Here is a 27,013-nt window from a genome sequence, read left to right as displayed (position 1 = left end):
CCTCAGGACAGGGCCAAATCAAAGGCCAAACAGTCTAATTTTCATGTCTTTCGAAATTTCAAGGCAGGAGCAGCATCAACTTCCTCCGCTTCAAAACAAGAGGGAACTGTTGCTCATTCCAGACAGGCCTGGAAACCTAACCAGTCCTGGAACAAGGGCAAGCAGGCCAGAAAGCCTGCTGCTGCCCCCAAGACAGCATGAAGGAACGGCCCCCTATCCGGAAACGGATCTAGTGGGGGGCAGACTTTCTCTCTTCGCCCAGGCGTGGGCAAGAGATGTTCAGGATCCCTGGGCGTTGGAGATCATATCTCAGGGATATCTTCTGGACTTCAAAGCTTCTCCTTCACAAGGGAGATTTCATCTTTCAAGGTTATCAGCAAACCAGATAAAGAAAGAGGCATTCCTAAGCTGTGTGCAAGACCTCCTAGTAATGGGAGTGATCCATCCAGTTCCGCGGACGGAACAAGGACAGGGATTTTATTCAAATCTGTTTTTGGTTCCCAAGAAAGAGGGAACCTTCAGACCAATCTTGGATCTAAAGATCTTAAACAAATTCCTCAGAGTTCCATCATTCAAAATCGAAACTATTCGGACCATCCTACCCATGATCCAAGAGGGTCAGTACATGACCACAGTGGACTTAAAGGATGCCTACCTTCACATACCGATTCACAAAGATCATCATCGGTTCCTAAGGTTTGCCTTTCTAGTCAGGCATTACCAATTTGTAGCTCTTCCCTTCGGGTTGGCCACTGCCCCGAGAATTTTTACAAAGGTTCTGGGCTCACTTCTGGCGGTTCTAAGACCGCGAGGCATAGCGGTGGCTCCATATCTAGACGACATCCTGATACAGGCGTCAAGCTTTCAAATTGCCAAGTCTCATACAGAGATAGTTCTGGCATTTGTGAGGTCGCATGGGTGGAAAGTGAACGTGGAAAAGAGTTCTCTATCACCACTCACAAGAGTCTCCTTCCTAGGGACTCTTATAGATTCTGTAGAGATGAAAATTTACCTGACGGAGTCCAGGTTATCAAAACTTCTAAATGCTTGCCGTGTCCTTCATTCCATTCCACGCCCGTCAGTGGCTCAGTGCATGGAAGTAATCGGCTTAATGGTAGCGGCAATGGACATAGTGCCATTTGCGCGCCTGCATCTCAGACCGCTGCAATTATGCTTGCTAAGTCAGTGGAATGGGGATTACTCAGATTTGTGCCCTCTACTAAATCTGGATCAAGAGACCAGAATTCTCTTCTCTGGTGGCTTTCTCGGGTCCATCTGTCCAAGGGTATGACCTTTGGCAGGCCAGATTGGACGATTGTAACAACAGATGCCAGCCTTCTAGGTTGGGGCGCAGTCTGGAACTCCCTGAAGGCTCAGGGATCGTGGACTCAGGAGGAGAAACTCCTCCCAATAAATATTCTGGAGTTAAGAGCAATATTCAATGCTCTTCTAGCTTGGCCTCAGTTAGCAACACTGAGGTTCATCAGATTTCAGTCGGACAACATCACGACTGTGGCTTACATCAACCATCAAGGGGGAACCAGGAGTTCCCTATCGATGTTGGAAGTCTCAAAGATAATCGCTGGGCAGAGTCTCACTCTTGCCACCTGTCAGCGATCCACATCCCAGGCGTAGAGAACTGGGAGGCGGATTTTCTAAGTCGTCAGACTTTTCATCCGGGGGAGTGGGAACTCCATCCGGAGGTGTTTGCTCAACTGGTCCATCGTTGGGGCAAACCAGAACTGGATCTCATGGCGTCTCGCCAGAACTCCAAGCTTCCTTGTTACGGATCCAGGTCCAGGGACCCGGGAGCAACGCTGATAGATGCTCTAGCAGCTCCTTGGTTCTTCAACCTGGCCTATGTGTTTCCACTGTTTCCTCTGCTCCCTCGACTGATTGCCAAAATCAAACAGGAGAGAGCATCGGTGATTCTGATAGCGCCTTCGTGGCCACGCAGGACCTGGTATGCAGACCTAGTGGACATGTCATCTCTTCCACCATGGACTCTGCCTCTGAGGCAGGACTTTCTAATACAAGGTCCTTTCACTCATCCAAATCTAATTTCTCTGAGACTGACTGCATAGAGATTGAACGCTTGATTCTATCAAGGCGTGGCTTCTCCAAGTCAGTCATTGATACCTTAATACAGGCTCGGAAGCCTGTCACCAGGAAAATCTACCATAAGATATGGCGTAAATATCTTTATTGGTGTGAATCCAAGAGTTACTCATGGAGTAAGGTTAGGATTCCTAGGATATTGTCCTTTCTCCAAGAGGGTTTGGACAAAGGCTTATCAGCTAGTTCTTTAAAAGGACAGATCTCTGCTCTGTCTATTCTTTTGCACAAGCGTCTGGCAGAAGTTCCAGACGTCCAGGCATTTTGTCTGGCTTTGGTTAGGATTAAACCTGTGTTTAAAACTGTTGCTCCCCCGTGGAGCTTAAACTTGGTTCTTAAAGTTCTTCAGGGAGTTCCGTTTGATCCCCTTCATTCCATTGATATTAAACTTTTATCTTGGAAAGTTCTGTTTTTGTTGGCTATTTCCTCGACTCGAAGAGTCTCTGAGTTATCTGCCTTACATTGTGATTCTCCTTATCTGATTTTTCATTCAGACAAGGTAGTTTTGCGTACCAAACCTGGGTTTTTGCCTAAGGTGGTTTCTAACAGGAATATCAATCAAGAGATTGTTGTTCCATCATTGTGTCCTAATCCTTCTTCAAAGAAGGAACGTCTTTTGCATAATCTGGACGTAGTCCGTGCCTTGAAGTTTTACTTACAGGCTACTAAAGATTTTCGTCAAACATCTGCCCTGTTTGTCGTTTACTCTGGACAGAGGAGAGGTCAAAAAGCTTCGGCAACCTCTCTCTCCTTTTGGCTTCGGAGCATAATACGCTTAGCCTATGAGACTGCTGGACAGCAGCCCCCTGAAAGGATTACAGCTCATTCTACTAGAGCTGTGGCTTCTGCCTTTAAAAATGATGCCTCTGTTGAACAGGTTTGCAAGGCTGCGACTTGGTCTTCGCTTCACACCTTTTCAAAATTTTACAAATTTGACACTTTTGCTTCTTCGGAGGCTGTTTTTGAGAGAGAGGTTCTACAGGCAGTGGTTCCTTCCGTTTAAATTCCTGCCTTGTCCCTCCCATCATCCATGTACTTTAGCTTTGGTATTGGTATCCCACAAGTAATGGATGATCCGTGGACTGGATACACTTAACAAGAGAAAACATAATTTATGCTTACCTGATAAATTTATTTCTCTTGTAGTGTATCCAGTCCACGGCCCGCCCTGTCCTTTTAAGGCAGGTCTAAATTTTAATTAAACTACAGTCACCACTGCACCCTATGGTTTCTCCTTTCTCGTCTTGTTTCGGTCGAATGACTGGATATGGCAGTGAGGGGAGGAGCTATATAGCAGCTCTGCTGTGGGTGATCCTCTTGCAACTTCCTGTTGGGAAGGAGAATATCCCACAAGTAATGGATGATCCGTGGACTGGATACACTACAAGAGAAATACATTTATCAGGTAAGCATAAATTATGTTTTTTCTTACAAATTTGAAATTTCCTTCAGTTTCCCTGTCCCTCTAGCATGTGACACTACAGCCATCATAAAACACTAATGCCTAGATTAGGAGTTTTGTACTAAACAGGGTGCGAAACTAACGCCAAAAAAGTTGCGTTATTTCACTCTCCATAGCGCTGCCATTACGAGTTACTCAAAAGCCTCCTTGTGCCGTGCGATATGGTGCACTAAACTCCATACCGCACAAAATCCAAGGGCTGATTTGACGTGCCCGTGCACGCTTTCCCCCATAAAATGAAAAATCTCCGTAACGCAACCCCTTTGATGTCTATAGGAAAAAAAAAAGTTAAGTTTAAAACACCCTAACATAAACCCCAAGTCTAAACACCCCTAATCCACCGCCCCCGACATCACCGACACCTAAATAAAATTATTGACCCCCTAATCCGCCGCTTCCGACATCACCGCCACTAATAAAAGCCATTAACCCCTAATCCGCCAACTCCCGACATCGCCGCTACTAAATAAAATGATTAACTCTTAAACCTCCGGCCCCCCACATTGCCGCCACTAACTAAACCTATTAACCCCTAAACCGCCAGCCCCCCTCCCACATCGCAAAACACTAAGTTAAACTATTAACCCCCAAACCAGTGCTTTCCAAACTGTGTGTCGTGACACATTAGTGTATCGGCAGCAGTGTTTAGGTGTGTCCCTGCTACAGCACACATTTTTTTTAATTTAATATTTTTTTTTGGTTTCCGATTTTCCGTCTTCCTGCTATGCATATCACGTGGTTGACAAATGATTGATACCTAGTGGGTCACAGATCATCTTAACCTATTGGTGCTGCTCAGTGGGAACTGAAACTATTCCCATTGGCGGCACATTGGCTCCTGACTGCATGTGTAGTCAGGGAGTGGGACAGCAGTGTGTTTGCGGCACGGGCAGTAGTCAGAGTAGGACTCGCAGAGCTCTGATTGCGGCAGCTTAAATGCTGAGCTTAAGTCAGAAGTCAGTTTTTTGTTGTTGCAGCTAGCTCCCAGTAGTGCATTGCTGCTCCTGCTCTTGATATATGGATAGGAAGTGGAAGCTTAAAAATGCTCGATGATGAAATGCAAATGTCTTTATCTAATATTCTACCAAATATTCAGAAATTGTGTTCATCCCCATCTATCTCATACATCCCATGAAAATAGTAATTAGCTATTGGTGATATTAAACTTTTTTTTTAATTCTTGCACATACTGTACATACTGTTACTTGTAAATACATTTTGTTATTATATCATTTATGTATCTGTCACTATCTCTTAAAACAGTTAGTTTAACCTCCTGTTTTGCTAGTACATCTGAATTACTGTGTCGCAAAATGATGTAGGTCTAAAAAGTGTCACCAACATGAAAAGTTTGGAAAGCTCTGCCCTAAACCTAACACACCCCTAACTTTAAATTAAAATTACAATATAACTATATTAAAATAAATAAAAACTTACCTGTGAAATAAAAAAAAAATCCTAACTTTAAACTATAAATTAACCTAACATAACTATTCTAATAAAATAAAAAAAACTACCAATTAAAAAATTGAAATTACAAATTTAAAAAACCTAACTCTATGAAAATGTTTTAAAAAATCTAAAATTACAAGAAATAATAAACACTAAGATTACAAAAAATAATAAACGAAATTATCAAAAATAAAAACAATTACACCTAATCTAATAGCCCTATAAAAATAAAAAAGCCCCCCAAAATAAAAACACCACCTAATCTACAATAAACTACCAATAGCTCTTAAAGTGCATTGCCCTAAGTTAAACAGCTCTTTTACCTGTAAAAAAATACAAAGTCCCCCCAACAGTAAAACCCACCACCTAATCAACCCTCCAAAATAAAAAAAAACTAATGCTAGAAAATCCTAAACTACCCATTGACCCTAAAGAGGCATTTGTATGGGCAATGCCCTTAAAAGGGCATTCAGCTCTTTTACAAGTGCCCATCCCTAAACTAAAAAAAAAACAAACACCCCCCCCAAAAAAAAAATAACACTAACCCCATACAATCTACTCATGGTTACTGAAGTCCGGACTTCCAAGTCCGGACATCCATGTTAGGTTGGAGGTTTAAGGGTTAATACTTTATTATAGTGTTGGCGATGTGGGGGTCGCGGTTTAGGTGTTAATTGGTTTATTTTGGATTTAATTACTTATTAATGTCAGGGAGTGGCGATTTAGGGGTTATTAAAATAGTGTTGGCGATAGGGGTTAATAACTTTATTTAATAGTCGGTAGGGTGGCGGTTTAGGGGTTAATAGGTAGTTTATGGTCGTTAGTGTGCTTTGTAACAGTTTAGTTATGAGTTTTGTGAAACATTTTTGTTTTGCAAAATCCATAACTACTGCTCTCAGATGGAGGTATGACTTGTGTCGGTATAGGCTGTAGTGCAAGCATTTTAGCTGGACCGCACAACCTGTAATACAGGCGCTATGAAAATCCGACACAAAAACGTAATTTTTTGAATGCGGAATGGACATTGCGTTACAGGCTAAAATGCAGTATAGCTATACTGACACGACTCGTATTATGCGTTCCTGACCATTCCAGCGTAATGGCCAATTTTTCAGTGTTAAAAGTCGAACCGCACCGTACCGCAAAACTCGTAATCTAGCCAATATATTTCTGAGAATATTAACTAGATCTAAAGACATATCATATGAAAATATGCTTTCAAGAGCATAAAACATGGATCTCTTTTTAACAACAGAGAAGAGCAGAGCATACCATTACTATTATAAGTATACAGCAGCATTCGTAAATGACTAACATATTTTGTGAAAACAGCATTATGTATAAAGACAATTGAAATATATTATTCACAACAACTTAGCGATATGCAAAACACGAAAAGGAAAATGTTTGCTTGTCCCTAAACATTTTCCAACATAAGCTTTTCATGCATACGTGCAAGTATTACTATAACATATTAACATATTAAGGACGTTATAAATGCATGGAGAAAATAATAAGATGATACAGTTCAAACCACCATTTCTTAAACTAGAAAAGTTCATGGTAGTCCATCAGGTTCTCAGCCCACTCCAAGTCACAGAGAAGATTTTCCAAAAGTAAAATCCTGCAAAATGACACCAGAAAAACACACAGTTTAAAACACACAGGAGAAACCTTTAAATGATAAACCATTACTAGCTGTCCTTTCTCTTGTTTGTGGGCAAACCATTCAATTCTCATATCAAGGATACTAAAACTAACTGCTGAAACTCCTGGTTTCAGTATTACTCCAGTCTCCACGCCACAGCAATGTCACTTTACACCTTGCAGATCCAGACACTACTACAAGTACAAGTAGCTGGATAGCAGAGGACAAAAGCAGACACAGTCTCCCCCTTTACACATAGGCCTCCGATATTTAGCTAACAGGCAATCTGAAGATGCAAGGAAGGTGCAGCAATGCCACCTCAGAGCAGCTCACTAGCCAGTAGCCTCCTCTCGACTCCCGATTGACTAGATGCATAGTACACAGGCTCCATTTTTTGGCTGACACTTCTTTACTTTGCCAAGCTTGCAAACTTTAATGGGGTCCATGTTAGCATTGCACAGTATGCATGTCCTTTGCCTGGAGTTGATCCTGGGACCTCTGGTCTATGGCCGGTTGCCTTTTGTCTGAGCCACTGGAGGATTCAGGTTTTTGCATTAGAACTGCCAGCTGCAGGTAGTTACTCAATCAGCAGCCTATACAGGGAGTGCAGAATTATTAGGCAAGTTGTAATTTTGAGGATTAATTTTATTATTGAACAACAACCATGTTCTCAATGAACCCAAAAAACTCATTAATATCAAAGCTGAATAGTTTTGGAAGTAGTTTTTAGTTTGTTTTTAGTTATAGCTATTTTATTGGGATATCTGTGTGTGCAGGTGACTATTACTGTGCATAATTATTAGGCAACTTAACAAAAAACAAATATATACCCATTTCAATTATTTATTTTTACCAGTGAAACCAATATAACATCTCAACATTCACAAATATACATTTCTGACATTCAAAAACAAAACAAAAACAAATCAGTGACCAATATAGCCACCTTTCTTTGCAAGGACACTCAAAAGCCTGCCATCCATGGATTCTGTCAGTGTTTTGATCTGTTCACCATCAACATTGCGTGCAGCAGCAACCACAGCCTCCCAGACACTGTTCAGAGAGGTGTACTGTTTTCCCTCCTTGTAAATCTCACATTTGATGATGGACCACAGGTTCTCAATGGTGTTCAGATCAGGTGAACAAGGAGGCCATGTCATTAGATTTTCTTCTTTTTTACCCTTTCTTGCCAGCCACGCTGTGGAGTACTTGGACGCGTGTGATGGAGCATTGTCCTGCATGAAAATCATGTTTTTCTTGAAGGATGCAGACTTCTTCCTGTATCACTGCTTGAAGAAGGTGTCTTCCAGAAACTGGCAGTAGGACTGGGAGTTGAGCTTGACTCCATCCTCAACCCGAAAAGGCCCCACAAGCTCATCTTTGATAATACCAGCCCAAACCAGTACTCCACCTCCACCTTGCTGGCGTCTGAGTCTGACTGGAGCTCTCTGCCCTTTACCAATCCAGCCACGGGCCCATCCATCTGGCCCATCAAGACTCACTCTCATTTCATCAGTCCATAAAACCTTAGAAAAAGATATTTCTTGGCCCAGTCTTGACGTTTCAGCTTGTGTGTCTTGTTCAGTGGTGGTTGTCTTTCAGCCTTTCTTACCTTGGCCATGTCTCTAAATATTGCACACCTTGTGCTTTTGGGCACTCCAGTGATGTTGCAGCTCTGAAATATGGCCAAACTGGTGGCAAGTGGCATCTTGGCAGCTGCACGCTTGACTTTTCTCAGTTCATGGGCAGTTATTTTGCGCCTTGGTTTTTCCACACGCTTCTTGCGACCCTGTTGACTATTTTGAATGAAACGCTTGATTGTTCGATGATCACGCTTCAGAAGCTTTGCAATTTTAAGAGTGCTGCATCCCTCTGCAAGATATCTCACTATTTTTGACTTTTCTGAGCCTGTCAAGTCCTTCTTTTGACCCAAAGGAAAGGAAGTTGCCTAATAATTATGCACACCTGATATAGGGTGTTGATGTCATTAGACCACACCCCTTCTCAATACAGAGATGCACATCACCTAATATGCTTAATTGGTAGTAGGCTTTCGAGCCTATACAGCTTGGAGTAAGACAACATGCATAAAGAGGATGATGTGGTCAAAATACTCATTTGCCTAATAATTCTGCACTCCCTGTATAAGCAGCTTCCTGTGTGGGCCTGTGTATAGGATCTTTTCCTGGATGTGATTATCCTGAGAGACTTACTTTGCAACCTTTGCTTATTTTTGACCTCTCCTTTGGACCACTATTCTGTCTGCCTTTGCCTGGAAGTGTTTTGACCTTTTGCTTGGACTTTGTTACTCTTTGCCTACCGATTCTGTACTGTCTTTTGCCCGCTCGTTGCTGACCTCTGGCCTGGATATTTTGGTCACGTCCTGGGTCCTCTGTGCTGGGACTGTGTTTTTATAGTCACTTCCAAACCTTAGGGATCCCTTCCTGGACAGAAAATGTACTACCTGTGACTGTATACACAGGCCAACATGGACCCTGAGGAAGTGACTAAGGCAGTGACTCACAAGGGACAGTTGCTTGGAGTTCACGTTACACAGTTAAAGAGTAAGGATTCAAAATTGGATCACCTCACTTCTATGCTTAAAGCTATCTGCCAAGCCAGTTAATCTGTACCAGCTGCTTCCCAATCAATCACTCCTTTCATTGTCCGTGCTCCAGGTCCTAAACTACCACTCCCTGAAAAATTTGATGGTACTCCGGATGATTGTAGGGGATTTCTCAATCAATGTCGCCTGCTCTTCAAGAACGATCCACAGTCTTTCTCTACCTCAGATGCAAAAGACACCTTTATTATACCATTATTAAAGGGTAAGGCTCTCTCCAGGGTCTCTCCTCTCCTGGAAAAGAATGACCCAGTGCTACAGAGCTCTGAATCATTCCTCTCTGCTATACAAGTTGTCTTTGACAAGCCTGGTAGAGTCGCTATGGCTGAGCACTCACGCCTAGAATTGCAACAGTAATCAGAGTCGGTGGCCCTATACGCTATAGAGTTCCGTACTCTAGCTGCAGAAACACACTGGAACACCGGGGCTCTGAAGACTTGCATTCAGACGAGGTCTTTGTTAACGTATAAAGGATGAACTGGTATATAGAGACATACCCGACTCCTTCGAGGAGTTTATCTCACTCTGCATTAAATAATACTCACGACATCGGGAAAGATAAATGGAAAAGGACTGTAGCCGAAGAACCTGTAAACCTAGGATTCGCTTGGCTGCTCTCTTCAGTTCTCCACCTGCTGCAGTATCTTCTCCTCCTCCTGAGGAATCTATAGAAATCCGTTCCATCCATCTTTCTGAGGCTGAGAGGGCATGCAGACGTAACCTAGGCCTCTGCCTATATTGTGGCCAAAAAGGTCATCTTCTCGAAGACTGTCCTACCAGACCAGTAAAGAGCCAGGGCTTAATTCTGTTTGGAGGGGCAGAATTAAGTCACAAGTCCAAAATACTCTCCAACAAGTCTAGAATACTACTACCAATAACTCTTCATTATGCCACCACCAAAGTACAGACTGTTGCATTAATTGATTCTGGGGCAGCAGAAACCTTTATGGATAATACCTTTGCTACTGTTCAAGGCCTACCAGTTGAAGAGAAATCTGCACCCTCTTACATTTCAACTATTTCTGTTCAGCAGTTAGGATCAGGTGTGATTACTCTGCAGATCAAACCCCTTATTACCACAGTGGGAGTACTCCACACAGAAACTCTCATGTTTGATTTGGTTTCATCACCTCATGTTCTAGTCATCTTGGGTCTACCCTGTCTTTTCCTGGTCTACAGGAGAGTTATCTTCATGTGGTGCTGCTTGTTTTAACCAGTGTTTGTCAAGTCCTATAAAAAAGAACCACACTACACAGCTTGCCTCTATTTCCCTCTCGGCACTTCCAGGTATGTACTCGGATTTCCAAGATGTATTTTCCAAACAGAATGCAGAGATCCTTCCTCCACATCGAGAATGGGACTGTGCTATGAACCTGCCTCTTGGAGCACCTATTCCTAAGGGGAAGACCTATCCTATTTCTCACTCTGAATCCAAAGCTTTGGAGGAGTACATTTCTGAAAATCTTGAGCGAGGGTTTATCCATCCATCCTCTTCCCCTGCTGGGGCTTGGTTCTTCTTTATTGAGAAGAAGGATGAGGTCTCAGACCTTGTATAGACTACTGGGAATTGAACTGAATCACTGTTAAGGACTCTTACCCTCTTCTGCTCATCCTTGAGCTTTTTGATTAAGAGGTGCCACAATATATACCAAATTAGACTTACGTGGGGCTTATAATCTAATACGCATAAAGGAAGGAGGTGAGTGGAAAACCGCTTTCAACACTCACCTGGGGCATTTTGAATACCAAGTAATGCCCTTTGGACTCAGTAATGCTCCAAATGTGTTTCAGCATTTTAATAACAAAGTATTTTGGGACTTTATAAATAAGTTCATTATCATTTACTTAGACGACATACTTATATACTCTAAGAACCTGAGTGAGCATCAACAGCATGCCAAATTGGTACTACAAAGAATTTGTGTATCAAGGTCTCAAATTTTTTTCATTTGCAAGAAGGGGCAAATGTGAGACCTCTTTGTAAAACTTTCTCTTCTTCACTTAATTCTTTTTGGCTAATGTTGAATATCCCTGTTTTATTGATTTAGCATCATTAGTATCTTTCTGAATGATCATTTTGTTCTTTTTTGTGTTTTTTCTCCTTTTTCCCCTCTTTCTCTTTTTCCTCTTGGAGCACCCCATATTGTGTTTTGGTTTCTTATCAAAGCTTTTTGAATGACCTTGTCTTAGTTGTCTTAGTGGGGAATTCCCTAAAAAGAAGAGAAAGAGGTTGAGGGAGAAACTATATTATTTCCCTGTTGGGGACTGTCATATATTGGTTTGTATCTATTTGAGAGTGGCATTCTCCAATTATCATTGTTAATTCTATCCCTACTTTAATTGTTTTGATACTGATTAGAGTTTTGTCTAAAGTGATTGTGACCTACATTGTAATCCCTTGGGTTTCTATGAAATCTATTTTGATTGCTTTAAAACCTATTTCGATCAAAAGTCCTATATCCTGATTCTCTATTATAATCGTTTATAGGCTTAAAAAACGTCCTAGTTTCTCTTATGTCTGTTTCATATCGGGAAGGATAGTCTGTATTGTGATCATTTGTAGGCTTGGAAAATCTCCTAGTCTTTCTTATGTCAGTTTCATATTGAGAAGAGTAATCATAGTATTGGTTCATATTACTCTCATTGGAACTGTTATAATTGCTATTTATATTTCTATTCGTTCTTATATTCCCACTATATCTCTGAGGCCCTTGATCAGTCTTATAATCCTTGCTCTTATTAGGATTATTATTATGATTCCCATTTTTGGTGATTTTATGTTTACTGAAAAAAACATTTTTTGGGGGGAGCTTATTTTCTATAAATTCATATATTTGTTCATGGTTTATCTCAGGTTCTTCCAAGTCTTTAATTAATGGAGTGGCTGGGGTATTTTGTACTATCATAATCGTCTGGGTCTCTATTACATTTTTTGATTTTACCCTCTATCATTATTTCTTTAAATTCAGTTAAATTTGTAATCATAATTTTTTGTTTTTATATTCTGTATCGTTATTAAAGGTTTTCAGTTGCTCTTTAAAAATGTCTATTTTAACTTTTAATTGTGAAAGAGTCTGATTTCTTGCTTTTATTAGAACCTTCAATAAATTAATAGAGGCTATTTCAAGTATGTTATACCACTCTGTGGATAGCTCCTCATTGAGTTCAAAAGTGCAATCTAGGGACCATCTTTGAATCTATATATTTTTGTATGAATGAATGTTCAACTGTCTGATTTCTTTCAGCACATCTTCCAAATCCTTACATATTTTGTTTAAGTCTTTAACTTCATGTGTGAGGATAGAGAAAGAGGCATTATCTGCAGTGTTTAATTCAGATAGAATATTATATCTGAAAGTGAACATTTCCATGATTAAAGATAGGGCTCTCTAAACACCTAAAGATTTAGAAAGTGAGTAGAAAAAAGTGGGTGGTGTGAGAGCTGCCTAAACGATAATCAGAGCTGATCTAAAATCTGAATGTAATGTAAGCAGTAGAACGAGGAGTAGGGAAAAGCGCTCCTATAAAAAGAGCTGATTGTCAAAAAAGGAATAAAGAGTGTGAATGTCAAAAAGACACTAATTTAATAATGAGTGATGAGTTACAAAATTGTAAACGTTAAACACAATAAAAGAAATACGGTCTATAATAATACTCTGATAAAATTAAATAAAAATGGAAATCTAATATAAGTAAGATGCTGGCATCGAGTTAATCATAAAAAGTCTATGCAATGCATATGGTAATAATGCCTAAAACATACACAAGAGAGTAAAATGTCAAGCTGCAGATAATATGCAAAGTGTATACATAAAAACTTACGCCTAGATTTAGAATTTTGCGTTAGAAGGGGTGCGTTAGCTACGCGTGTCTTTTTTCCCCCGCACCTTTTAAACAACGCTGGTATTGAGAGTTCTCTGAAGGGCTGCATTAGGCTCCAAAAAGGGAGCGTAGAGGCATATTTACCGCCACTGCAACTCTCAATACCAGCGTTGCTTACGGACGCGGCCAGCTTCAAAAACGTGCTCGTGCACGATTCCCCCATAGGAAACAATGGGGCAGTTTGAGCTGGAAAAAAACCTAACACCTGCAAAAAAGCAGCGTTCAGCTCCTAACGCAGCCCCATTGTTTCCTATGGGGAAACACTTCCTAAGTCTGCACCTAACACCCTAACATGAACCCCGAGTCTAAACACCCCTAACCTTACACTTATTAGCCCCTAATCTGCCGCCCCCTCTATCGCTGACCCCTGCATATTACTTTTAACCCCTAATCTGCCGCTCCGTACACTGCCGCAACCTACATTATCCCTATGTACCCCTAATCTGCTGCCCCTAACACCGCCGACCCCTATATTATATTTATTACCCCCTAATCTGCCGCCCCCAACGTCGCCGCTACCTACCTACACTTATTAACCCCTAATCTGCCGACCGGACCTCAACGCTACTATAATAAATATATTAACCCCTAAAGCTAAGTCTAACCCTAACCCTAACACCCCCCTAAATTAAATATAATTTAAATCTAACGAAATAAAAAAAATCTTATTAAATAAATTAATCCTATTTAAAGCTAAATACTTACCTGTAAAATAAACCCTAATATAGCTACAATATAACAAATAATTATATTGTAGCTATTTTAGGATTTATATTTATTTTACAGGCAACTTTGTATTTATTTTAACTAGGTACAATAGCTATTAAATAGTTAATAACTATTTAATAGCTACCTAGTTAAAATAATTACAAAATTACCTGTAAAATAAATCCTAACCTAAGTTACAATTAAACCTAACACTACACTATCAATAAATTAATTAAATAAACTACCTACAATTATCTACAATTAAATCAACTAAACTAAATTACAAAAAAAACAAACACTAAATTACAAAAAATAAAAAAAAATTACAAGATTTTTAAATTAATTACACCTACTCTAAGCCCCCTAAAAAAATAACAAAGCCCCCCAAAATAAAAAAATGCCCTACCCTATTGTAAAATAAAAAATTAACAGCTCTTTTACCTTACCAGCCCTTAAAAGGGCCTTTTGCGGGGCATGCCCCAAAGAAAACAGCTCTTTTGCATTTAAATAAACATACAATACCCCCCCCAAAATTACAACCCACCACCCACATACCCCTAATCTAACCCACCCAAACCCCCCTTAAAAAAACCTAACACTAAGCCCCTGAAGATCTCCCTACCTTATCTTCACCACGCCGGGTATCACCGATCCGTCCAGAAGAGGGTCCGAAGTCTTCATCCTATCCGGCAAGAAGAGGTCCAGAAGAGGGTCCGAAGTCTTCATCCTATCCGGCAAGAAGAGGGCATCCGGACCGGTAGACATCTTCATCCAGGCGGCATCTTCTATCTTCTTCCATCCGGCACGGAGCGGGACCATCTTGAAGCAGCCAACGCGGATCCATCCTCTTCTTCCAGCGACTCCCGACAAATAAAGGTTCCTTTAAGTGACGTCATCCAAGATGGCGTCCCTCGAATTCCGATTGGCTGATAGGATTCTATCAGCCAATCGGAATTAAGGTAGGAAAAATCGGATTGGCTGATCCAATCAGCCAATCAGATTGAGCTTGCATTCTATTGGCTGATCGGAACAGCCAATAGAATGCAAGCTCAATCTGATTGGCTGATTGGATCAGCCAATCCGATTGAACTTGAATCTGATTGGCTGATTCAATCAGCCAATCAGATTTTTCCTACCTTAATTCCGATTGGCTGATAGGATTCTATCAGCCAATCGGAATTCAAGGGACGCCATCTTGGATGACGTCACTTAAAGGAACCTTCATTCGTCTGGAGTCGCCGGAAGAAGAGGATGGATCCGCGTCGGCTGCTTCAAGATGGTCCCGCTCCGCGCCGGATGGAAGAAGATAGAAGATGCCGCCTGGATGAAGATGTCTACCGGTCCGGATGCCCTCTTCTTGCCGGATAGGATGAAGACTTCGGACCCTCTTCTGGACCTCTTCTTGCCGGATAGGATGAAGACTTCGGACCTTCTTCTGGACGGATCGGTGATACCCGGCGTGGTGAAGATAAGGTAGGGAGATCTTCAGGGGCTTAGTGTTAGGTTTTTTAAGGGTGGTTTGGGTGGGTTAGATTAGGGGTATGTGGGTGGTGGGTTGTAATGTTGGGGGGGTATTGTATGTTTATTTAAATGCAAAAGAGCTGTTTTCTTTGGGGCATGCCCCGCAAAAGGCCCGGATTCCTGCCGAGATCTCCATGCCCGTCTTCTGATTGCATCATTCCACAGACGTTTTCCTCATCATCCTCGTAAGGTTCCCGGAGAGGAACCTTGAGGAGGGGACTATGTTAGCATTGCACAGTATGTATATCCTGTGCCTGGAGTTGATCCTGGGACCGGTTGCCTTTTGCCTGAGCCACTGGAGGATTCAGGTTTTTGCATTAGAACTGCTTATTTTATTATCTGCTCTGGCTGGCCCTCTAGCTCCACCTGCCTGCCAGCTGCAGGTAGTTACACAATTCTGTCTGCCTTTGCCTGGAAGTGTTTTGACCTTTTGCCTGGACTTTGTTACTCTTTGCCTACCGATTCTGTACTGTCTTTTGCCCGCTCGTTGCTGACCTCTGGCCTGGATATTGAATCTGCTTCTGCTTGCTCCCACTACTATTTTGGTCACGTCCTTGGTTTTATCCTCTGTGCTGGGACTGTGTTTTTATAGTCACTTCCCAACCTTAGGGTCACTTTCTGGACAGACAATATACTACCTGTGACAGTCCAGCAGCATCAAATAGAGCCACCGATTCTAGACTATCCATGGCATTTGCTGTGGACAATAGATAAATCCATAGAAAGTGGGGCTTCACTGGCAAAGGGTAGAATAAGCTTTTATTTACTCCATTTAAAAGGCAACAGGAGCCCAAGCAGAGAACATAATATATTCAACACATGCCGGGACAAACGTGTTTAAGCTTTATGTGGACAAACTGGGCAATGCATACAAGTTTCCTGTATTGGAATCTCGCAAGGTTCCATAGCATGCTGTGGTCAGCTTCCTCCAAAAGTGTCTGCAGCATTACACTCAAGTCCTCCAAAGTTTTGGTTTTATGTAAGATAATAGCTGCAGTTTTAACACACTTCTCACCCAGGTCATGGGGGGTGGGGGTAGTTGGGCTTATTTATTATATCAGTCCAACTCTCTGATAAATTAATACTGTAATGACCGATAAAAGGTTAAAAATGCTCTTCATATAAATCTGGTACTGGATTCGACAAAATTACAGATGCTGTCATATTTTGGCAATAAACAGTGGATTTAAAAGCCACTAATATAGCAACTTATCATGGGAGCCGCACCAGAAATTACGCAGATTTTTAAAATATTTTTACTAAGAAAACCTGTTTATTACATTAATTAAAAAAAATCCCAAGGTGCTATATAATCTTTAGTGCCAAAATTCATATATTTGTGAAGACATATCAGGCTGCAGAAAATATTTCAACAAACCACTGATCTTTAGCAAACTGATCTTGCTAAGTTACTCTTATAAATGATGGATGGAAAACTGTGGAAACATCTCACCAGGCTTGGATAGAACGTTACCCTGCTAGTTTTCTACATATATTTGAGATATTTTGGAAATATTGACTTCCATACTGTTATTTTACCATGAGTGCTCTAGAAAATTACACAAGATAATTCTTCTCTATGGTGGTTTTTTCATATATTTTTTTCTAAATGTACTTATTCTGCTGGAATAAAAACAGCATATATTTTGTGTAGGTATTTCATTGAAAGGCAAGCACAGCTGAAGTTTAAATACAAGTGTAAAAAATATTTTCTGTCATGAGTCTTATGTATCTTCTGTACTCTTTGTTATATTGCTGCAAAATATTTTTCTGCTTTTTATATAAATGATAACATCTTCTAATCCTGAATCAAATGTTATTTTCTATAGATTCAATCCCTCCCTACACGCATCTCATTGATCTTGACATTGTGGAGCTGTAAAATGATACCTCTACCAGGGGCAACTATTCAGATCCTCAGCAGACAAGTGCGACTCTGTTTGTTTGATGGTGTCAAAGTAAGTACATTTGTCTTCAGCATTGGAGAATCTAGAGACAATATGTTTAGTCCTCGTATTTGTTAAACTTTGCAGTATTCTCTTTTCTGTAGCTTGCTGACTTAAAATGTGGAATGTTGTGTTAAATGGAATTAAATTTAGGTCACTGTGTTTTGAGTTTGGCTAATAATTATTTGGCTAATTTCAGATTCCTATGCACATAAAAATATAGTATAAGTATTGCCACAGAAAAGACTGCAGTAATTATTATAGTAAATAATACCTGGTTCAGGTATGAACAATAGTAACATATAAAATATTATTTATAAATTAAGTTATAAAACAATTTAAATTTCTGTCATATTTATTGTGACGCATTTCAAGTTAATGATTATTGACTATTTACTTTTTTGCAAAGTACATCTCAAGAGTCTTTTAGTTGTAAAACTTAGATTGTATACAGGCCAGCGGGTTTGCTCTCTGTGTATGTACAGCAACAAAAGTGAATCCACTGTAAAGTAAAAGTAGAAAATGTGCTTTATTAAACAAGTGAAATCAAGTCATACAGACATACAAGGCTCAGCAGTGACAAATTAAAAACATCCTTACGCATTTTGTGCTGCTCAGGCACTTCGTCAGGGACAAAGTAGCACCACCCGTAATAATCTCTTATAGGGCTAGATTCTGTAAAGCTCTCTGGGCTGGTGAGATTATATAAGAATGCTTTCCAGTACTTCTATTTCCCTGATGGAATTATATGAAGCCACTTTTTACTCTGAAAACAGGGTGTCTCACTAAGGGGCGTATACTGCATTTTTTAAATTTGCAATTTGACATTCATACAAAATGAATAATTTAAGCATTCACACAAAAATACACAGCAAAAAATTGTATTTTTATGGTGCACCAAATCGTAATAAAATAGTTCATGAAAAATCGTATTTTATCAAAAATGTAAAATTTCTATGTAAATTACTGAGGAATAAATCATATTAAATATGCACAGTGTAAATCGTAATTTAACTACACTGGATGTGCAAAAAACACATAGAAATTCATACTTATAAGTACAAAATAGAAAGCGTAATTGTTGGGTATTTTCCCCGTAAAATAGGGTTGAACATGGGCATTCTTTGGACGTATACAAAATCCCAGCGTAATTCTGTAAACATTTTCACCTTTCAGATCTCACAGTTTTTTTCTAGCAAATTAAAAGGTGGTTAGCTTTTATCAAAATACTCAAAACATTAATTACTCTGAAAGGAAAACCTATGCATACAAAAATAACTGCGAATTCTGGGTACAGTACTCTAAAAACAGCATAATTTTTATTTGTATTAAATATAATATTAAAGTTTAAACATATGCCGGGGTCTCCCTCTGTACTGTGTCCTCCATTGCAAATTTTTATGTAACAGAGACAGCTTGCAACTCGCATGGACAGACTTTTTTTTTCTAGAGGACTGCACCTCTCAGTGTTGGACTGATATACCAGTTTAAGTTGGCAAATTTTTATAAAATTCCTATAAAAGGTCCATAGTGTGATGTTAACCTGTAATACACCACATATAAGATGCAAATAACCACAAGATCAAAACATTTTAATAGAACATTGTAGAAAGAGCAGTCTTTTGAACAATGTAACATGCTCACATAAAAATGTTAGTAACATGAAAGTATAGAATCTGGTATAAGATACATGTATAGATAAATGTGACAAAATAAAAATGTTGCACATTCATGTTAAAGGGATGTTAAACCCAATTTTTTTTTCTTTCATGATTCAGATAGAGCATGCAATTTTAAGCATCTTTCTAATTTACTCCTATTATCAATTTTTCTATGTTCTCTTGCTATCTTTATTTGAAAAGCAGGAATGTAAAGCTTAGGAGCCGGCCCATTTTAGATTCAGTACCCTGGATAGTGCTTGCTTATTGGTGGCTACATTTAGCCACCAATAAGCAAGCGTAACCCTGGTTCTGAACCAAAAATTTATAATAGGAATACATTAGAAAGTTGCTTAAAATTGCATGCTCTATCTGAATCATGGAAGAAAAAAAATGGGTTTAGTATCCCTTTTAATAGCAGAATAAAGCCATCTCATAGAATCCAATGTATTAAAAAAAAACCAAGAGAAAAGAAAAAGGGAAATATAAATCAATTTAACCCCATAAGGACCATGCATTTCAGACAAAAACTTCCCAAAAAGACCAGAGCATTTTTAGCATGTTTGCCATCACTACATTGAAAAAGAAATAGAGCCTTTTTTATTTTCATATTTACCTATCAAAACTTTATATATATTTTTTAGTAGACAACCCAAAGTATTGATCTATGCCCATTTTGGTATATTTCATGCCACCATTTCACCGCCAAATGCGATCAAATAAAAAAATAGTTAACTGTTTCACAAATTTATGTTTCTCACTGAAATTATTTACAAACAGCTTGTGCAATCATGGCTCAAATGGTTGTAAATGCTTCTCTGAGATCCCCTTTGTTCAGAAATAGCAGACATATATGGCATTGGCATTGCTTTTTGGTAATTAGAAGGGTGCTAAATGCTGTGGCGCACCACACTTGTATTATGCCCAGCAGTGAAGAGGTTAATTAGGTAGCTTGTAGGGTTAATTTTAGCTTTAGGGTAGAGATCACCCTCCCACGTGACACATCCCACCCCCTGATCCATCCCTCACCCCTCTTAAACAGCTCTTTTCTATCCCCCGCCCCACAATTGTCACCTCCATCTTAAGTACTGGCAGAAAGGCTGCCAGTACTATAATAAAAGGCTTTTTTTTTAAATATTTTTTTTTATATATTTTCTGCAGGGTAGTATCCCCCCTTACCTCCCAACCTCCTTGATCCCTCCGAAATAGCTCTCTAACCCTTCCCCCTCTACCTCTTTGCCGCCATTTAGGTACTGGCAGCTGTCTGCCAATACCCAGTTTGCTGCAAATGAGGCAAAAAATTATAAAAAAATTAAAATACCCATTTTTTTCTGTAGTGTAGCTGCCCCCCCTCAATATCCTTTTCCCCATCCTAGATCCCTTTCCATCAACTGATCACACATAGGATACCTCTCATTGCCCCTCCTCCCTCCTTCCCCCTCAATGATGCACTTATTTATTTATTTTCAATTCCCTGTAGCATGGTGTAGCTGTCCCACCTGCTCCCGTCCCATATGGCGATGGGCCGTCCACCCCACTCCCTCCTTATCCTCCCACCCACCCACCAGCGATTGGCACCACCGCTGTCTGATGCAGAGAGGGTAGTGGCCCTCTCTGCATCGGTAACTCTGCAAATCTATTTCTGCAGTGCCCCACTCGTGAGGCATGCAGAAATAGCACAATCTCGCTATTTTTAGCGAGATCGCGGCAGAGAGAAGCCCAGGACTGCAGCGACGTACAGGGTCCTTAAGGGCATAATGATCAGCATTGTACAGGGTACGGCGCTGGTCGTTAAGGGGTTAAATGAACTTGGCTGAAAAAAATAAATAAATAATTTATTTGTTTATTTGTCAAGAGACCATTAAATGATTAAAATACCGGGATATGTTTTTAATTCCCTCATCTCATTTATTCCATACTGTACACCATACAACCATGCAACATAAAAATCCAATATGCATCTTTTCTATTCGGTTAACCTAATAAAAAGAGAACAATTCTTGTAACTGACTAACATTATGCCCTGCCAAATGTTTAGCCAATGGTTTTCTTGGGGGATCAGCTGAAATGGAAATAAAGTGATATTAAAGTCAAAATTAAACTTGCACGATTCAGACAGAGCATGTAATTGTAAGACACTTTTAAATTTACTTCTATTTTCAAATGTGCTTCGATCTCTTGGTATCCCTTGTTGATAAAAATACGCACATATCATACACTAGTGGGAGCTAGCTGCTGATTGGTGCCTGCACACATTTGTCTCTGGTAAATGGCTAACTAGATGTGTTCAGCTAGCTGCCAGTAGTACAATGCTGTTTCTTGAGCAAAAGATAACAAGATAATAAAACAAATTTGATAATAGAAGTAAATTGGAAAGTTGTTTAAAATTGTATGCTCTATCCAAATCATGAAAGAAAAAATTAGGGTTTCCTGTCCCTTTAAAGGGGTATTAAACACTAAATAAATTATAGATATAATGATGCATTCACAGAAAACATTAGTCAGAATAACATGTAGATGTATTTCTCTTGTAAGGTGTATCCAGTCCACGGGTTATAGTTCCTCCCCTAACTGCCACCCCCAGTCATTCTCTTGCTACTCTCGACAAGAAAGGAAGTATCAAGAGATATGTGGTGACTTAGTGTAGTTTTACCTTCAATCAAGAGTTTGTTATTTTTAAACGGTACCGGCGTTGTACTGTTTTACTCTCAGGCAGAAATTAGAAGAAAAATTCTGCCTGGAGGTTTGATGATCTTAGCGGTTTGTAACTAAGGTCCATTGCTGTTCTCACACATAACTGAAGAATATGGGAAAACTTCAGTTGGGGGAACGGTCTGCAGATTACCTGCTTTGAGGTATGTTCAGTATTTTTATTTCTAGAGAGATGAATAAGTTCTAGAAAATGCTGACAGAGCCTTGTGTAGTTGAGGTAAGCCTGATGCAGTGATTTAACAGCGACTGGGATCATGCTTACAAGACAGGGTAATACTCATGTTAATAATCATATAATTTAGTGACAGAACGTTTACATAATTTCATAAATAGGATGTTTTTTCTCTGAGGGAGATAAGTCTTTATTTGGGGCCTAGTTTCCACATAGCTAGTCAGATACTCCGAGGAGTATTTTCTTAAGGCCCCTCTGGCATCCAGTACATGGTGGGAGGGGCCTATTTTAGTGCTCTAACTGCGCAGTTTTAATTCAGACTGAGACATCCAGCTTCCCTAGAGGAGTTCTCTGGCATCTGAGGACCATTTCAAAGGGGTTATTTCCTTTGAAATGGCAAGGTGCTCAATTGACTTTTAACGTTTTTTAACGTTTTTCAATCTGGTTTGGGGCCTAAGGGGTTAATCATCCATTTGCAATTGGGTGCAATGTTGCTTTAGTCCCTTACACACACTGTAAAAATTTCAAAGACTTTACTGTATTTTTACACTGTTTTGCAGTTTAAGTGCTAGTTTTTTTCTCTTAAAGGCACAGTAACGTTTTTGTTTAATTGCTGTTTCACCTTTATTAAAGTGTTTTTCAAGCTTGCTTGTCTCATTACTAGTCTGTTAAACATGTCTGACATAGAGGAAACTCCTTGTTCAATATGTTTGGAAGCCATGGTGGAACCCCCTCTTAGAATGTGTACCAAATGTACTGATATTTCTATAAACTATAAAGACCATATTATGGCACTTAAAGATTTATCTCCAGGGGATTCTCTGACTGAAAAGAGGGAGATTATGCCATCTAGCTCTTCCCATGTGTCAGAACCTATAACTCCCGCTCAAGTAACGCCAAGTACATCTAGCGCGTCTAATTCTTTTACCTTACAGGACATGGGGGCAGTTATGAATGCTACCCTCTCAGAGGTATTCTCCAAACTGCCAGGGTTACAAGGAAAGCGAGACATCTCTGGGGCTAGAACTAATACAGAGCTTTCTGACGCTTTAATGCCTGTGTCCGATATACCCTCACAATGCTCAGAAGCCGAGGCAGTTGAGCTTCTATCTGTGGGTGACATTTCAGACTCAGGGAAGGCGTTACTTCAGTCTGATTCTGAAATGACAGCGTTTAAATTTAAGCTTGAACACCTCCGCTTATTGCTTAGGGAGGTTTTAGCGACTCTGGATGACTGTGACCCCATTGTGGTTCCAGAGAAATTGTGTAAAATGGACAAATACTTTGCAGTGCCTGTTTACACTGATGTTTTTCCAGTCCCTAAGAGGTTTTCGGAAATTATTACTAAGGAATGGGATAGACCAGGTGTGCCGTTCTCTCCCCCTCCTGCTTTCAAAAAGATGTTTCCCATAGATGCCGCCATACGGGACTCGTGGCAGACGATTCCTAAGGTGGAGGGAGCAGTCTCTACCCTAGCTAAGCGTACAACTATCCCCGTCGAGGACAGTTGTGCTTTCCTAGATCCTATGGATAAAAAATTGGAGGGTCTCCTTAAGAAAATTTTTATACATCAAGGTTTTATTCTCCAGCCTCTTGCATGCATTGCCCCAGTTACTGCTGCAGCGGCTTTTTGGTTTGAGTCTCTTGAGTAGGCTCTAAAGGTGGAGACCCCGCTAGACGATATTCTAGACAGGATTAAAGCTCTTAAGTTAGCTAACTCCTTTATTTCTGACACCATTTTTCATTTAGCCAAGCTAACGGCTAAGAATTCAGGTTTTGCCATTTTGGCGCGTAGGGCGCTATGGCTTAAGTCCTGGTCAGCAGACGTTACTTCAAAGTCTAAGCTTCTTAACATCCCCTTCAAGGGACAGACCCTATTCGGGCCTGGTCTGAAAGAGATCATTTCTGATATTACTGGAGGAAAAGGTCACGCCCTTCCTCAGGATAGGTCCAATAAGAGGACCAAACAGAATAATTTTCGTTCCTTTCGAAACTTCAAGAGTGGCGAAGCTTCAGTTTCCTCTAATGCAAAATAAATTTTGCCCAGTCCAAACCAGTCTGGAGACCTAACCAGGCTTGGAACAAGGGGAAGCAGGCCAAGAAACCTGTGGCTGCCTCTAAGACAGCATGAAGGAGTAGCCCCCGATCCGGGACTGGATCTAGTAGGGGGCAGACTTTCCCTCCTCGCCCAGGCTTGGGCAAGAGACGTCCAGGATCCCTGGGCATTAGAGATTGTTTCCCAGGGATATCTTCTGGACTTCAAAGCTTCATCTCCCAAGGGGAGATTTCATCTCTCACAATTATCTGCAAACCAGATAAAGAGAGAGGCATTCTTACGTTGTGTTCAAGACCTACTGGTTATGGGAGTGATCCACCCAGTTCAAAGGGAGGAACATGGGCAGGGCTTCTATTCAAATCTGTTTATAGTTCCCAAAAAAGATGGAATTTTTCAGACCAATCTTGGATCTCAAGATCCTAAACAAATTTCTCAGGGTCCCATCCTTCAAGATGGAGACTATTCGAACCATCCTCCCTATGATCCAGGAGGGTCAATATATGACTACCGTGGACTTAAAGGATGCTTATCTCCACATTCCGATTCACAAAGATCATCATCAGTTCCTCAGGTTCGCCTTCTTAGACAGACATTACCAGTTTGTGACTCTTCCCTTCGGGTTAGCCACGGCCCCAAGAATCTTTACGAAGGTTCTAGGGTCCCTACTGGCGGTTCTAAGACCATGGGGCATAGCAGTGGCTCCTTACCTAGACGACATTCTGATACAGGCGTCGACTTTTCAAATCGCCAAGTCCCATGCGGACATTGTTCTGGCCTTTCTGAGGTCTCACGGGTGGAAGGTGAATGAAGAAAAGAGTTCGCTCTCCCCTCTCACAAGAGTTTCCTTCCTAGGAACACTGATAGATTCAGTAGAAATGAAAATTTTTCTGACAGAGGTCAGATTATCAAGGCTTCTAACTTCCTGCCGTGCTCTTCATTCCACTTCTCGGCCGTCAGTAGCTCAGTGTATGGAAGTAATCGGCCTAATGGCAGCGGCAATGGACATAGTTCCGTTTGCCCGCCTACATCTCAGACCACTGCAACTTTGCATGCTCAATCAGTGGAATGGGGACTACACAGATTTGTCCCCTCTGCTAAATCTGGATCAAGAGACCAGGGATTCTCTTCTCTGGTGGTTATCTCGGGTCCATCAGGCCAGAGTGGACTATAGTGACGACAGATGCCAGCCTTCTGGGCTGGGGCGCGGTCTGGAACTCCCTGAAGGCTCAGGGCTCATGGACTCAGGAGGAAGCCCTCCTTCCGATAAACATTCTGGAACTGAGAGCGATATTCAATGCTCTTCAGGCTTGGCCTCAACTAGCTGCGGTCAGGTTCATCAGATTTCAGTCAGACACTATCACAACTGTAGCCTATATCAACCATCGGGGTGAACAAGAAGCCCCCTGGCAATGTTGGAGGTTTCAAAGATAATTCTATGGGCAGAGGTTCACTTTTGCCATCTATCAGCTATCCATATCCCAGGAGTAGAGAACTGGGAGGTGGATTTTCTAAGTCTGCAGACTTTTCATCCAGGGGAGTGGGAGCTCCATCCGGAGGTATTTGCCCAGCTGATTCAACTATGTGGCAAACCAGAACTGGATCTGATGGCGTCTCGTCAGAACGCCAAGCTTCCTTGTTACGGGTCTAGGTCAAGGGATGCCCAGGCAGCGCTGATAGATGCTCTAGTAGCGCCCTGGTCCTTCACCCTGGCTTATGTGTTCCCACCATTTCCTCTCCTCCCTCGTCTGATTGCCAAGATCTAGCAGGAGAGAGCTTCTGTGATTTTGAAAGCACCTGCGTGGCCACGCAGGACTTGGTATGCAGACCTGGTGGACATGTCATGCCTTCCACCATGGTCTCTGCCGTTGATGCAGGACCTTCTACTCCAAGGTCCATTCAAACATCCAAATCTAATTTCTCTGCGGCTGACTGCTTGGAGATTGAACGCTTGATTTTGTCAAAACGTGGTTTCTCCGAGTCGGTCATTGATACCTTAATTCAGGCCCGAAAGCCTGTCACCAGGAAAATCTATCATAAGATATGATGTAAATATCTTCATTGGTGTGAATCCAAGGGTTACTCATGGAGTAAAGTCAGGATTCCTAGGATATTATCCTTTCTCCAAGAAGGATTGGAGAAGGGATTGTCAGTTAGTTCCTTAAAGGGACAGATTTCTGCTCTTTCTATTCTTCTACACAAGCGTCTGGCAGATGTTCCAGACGTTCAGGCGTTTTGTCAGGCTTTAGTTAGAATCAAGCCTGTGTTTAAACCTGTTGCTCCACCATGGAGTTTAAGTTTAGTTCTTAAAGTTCTTCAAGGGGTTCCGTTTGAACCTCTGCATTCCATAGATATTAAGCTTTTATCTTGGAAAGTTCTGTTTTTGGTAGCTATCTCTTCGGCTCGTAGAGTTTCAGAGTTATCTGCCTTACAGTGTGATTCCCCTTATCTGATCTTCTATGCAGATAAGGTAGTTTTGCGTACCAAACCTGGGTTTCTTCCTAAGGTGGTATCTAATAAGAATATCAATCAGGAGATTGTTGTTCCGTCACTGTGTCCTAATCCTTCTTCAAAGAAGGAACGTCTATTACACAATCTTGAAGTGGTTTGTGCTTTAAAGTTTTACTTACAAGCTACTAAGGATTTTCGTCAAACATCTGCATTGTTTGTTGTCTACTCTGGACAGAGGAGAGGCCAAAAGGCTTCAGCATCTTCTCTTTCTTTTTGGCTGAAAAGCATAATCCGTTTAGCTTATGAGACTGCTGGCCAGCAGCCTCCTGAAAGAATTACAGCTCATTCCACTAGAGCGGTAGCTTCCACATGGGCTTTTAAAAATGAGGCCTCTGTTGAACAGATTTGTAAGGCGGCAACTTGGTCTTCGCTTCATACTTTTTCTAAATTCTACAAATTTGATACTTTTGCTTCCTCGGAGACTATTTTTGGGAGAAAGGTCTTGCAGGCAGTGGTGCCTTCCGTTTAAGTTCCTGCCTTGTCCCTCCCTTCATCCGTGTCCTAAAGCTTTGGTGTTGGTATCCCACAAGTAATGGATGAACCCGTGGAC

General features: G+C 40.9%; 1 protein-coding gene across 1 annotated transcript in view; it reads left to right on the top strand.

Moving 5' to 3' along the window:
• Positions 1-27,013, top strand: part of NPHP1 (nephrocystin 1) — a 322,800-nt gene that overhangs the window by 115,117 nt on the left and 180,670 nt on the right. Inside the window, exon 14 of the mRNA XM_053711944.1 lies at positions 17,241-17,369. Within this exon, the coding sequence (XP_053567919.1) occupies positions 17,241-17,369 (129 nt within the window). The remainder of the gene's footprint in view (positions 1-17,240; positions 17,370-27,013) is intronic.

This window comes from Bombina bombina, chromosome 4, assembly GCF_027579735.1.
Source record: "Bombina bombina isolate aBomBom1 chromosome 4, aBomBom1.pri, whole genome shotgun sequence".
NCBI classification, from domain to species: Eukaryota; Metazoa; Chordata; class Amphibia; order Anura; family Bombinatoridae; genus Bombina; species Bombina bombina.
This window is presented reverse-complemented; position numbering and strand designations above follow the sequence as displayed.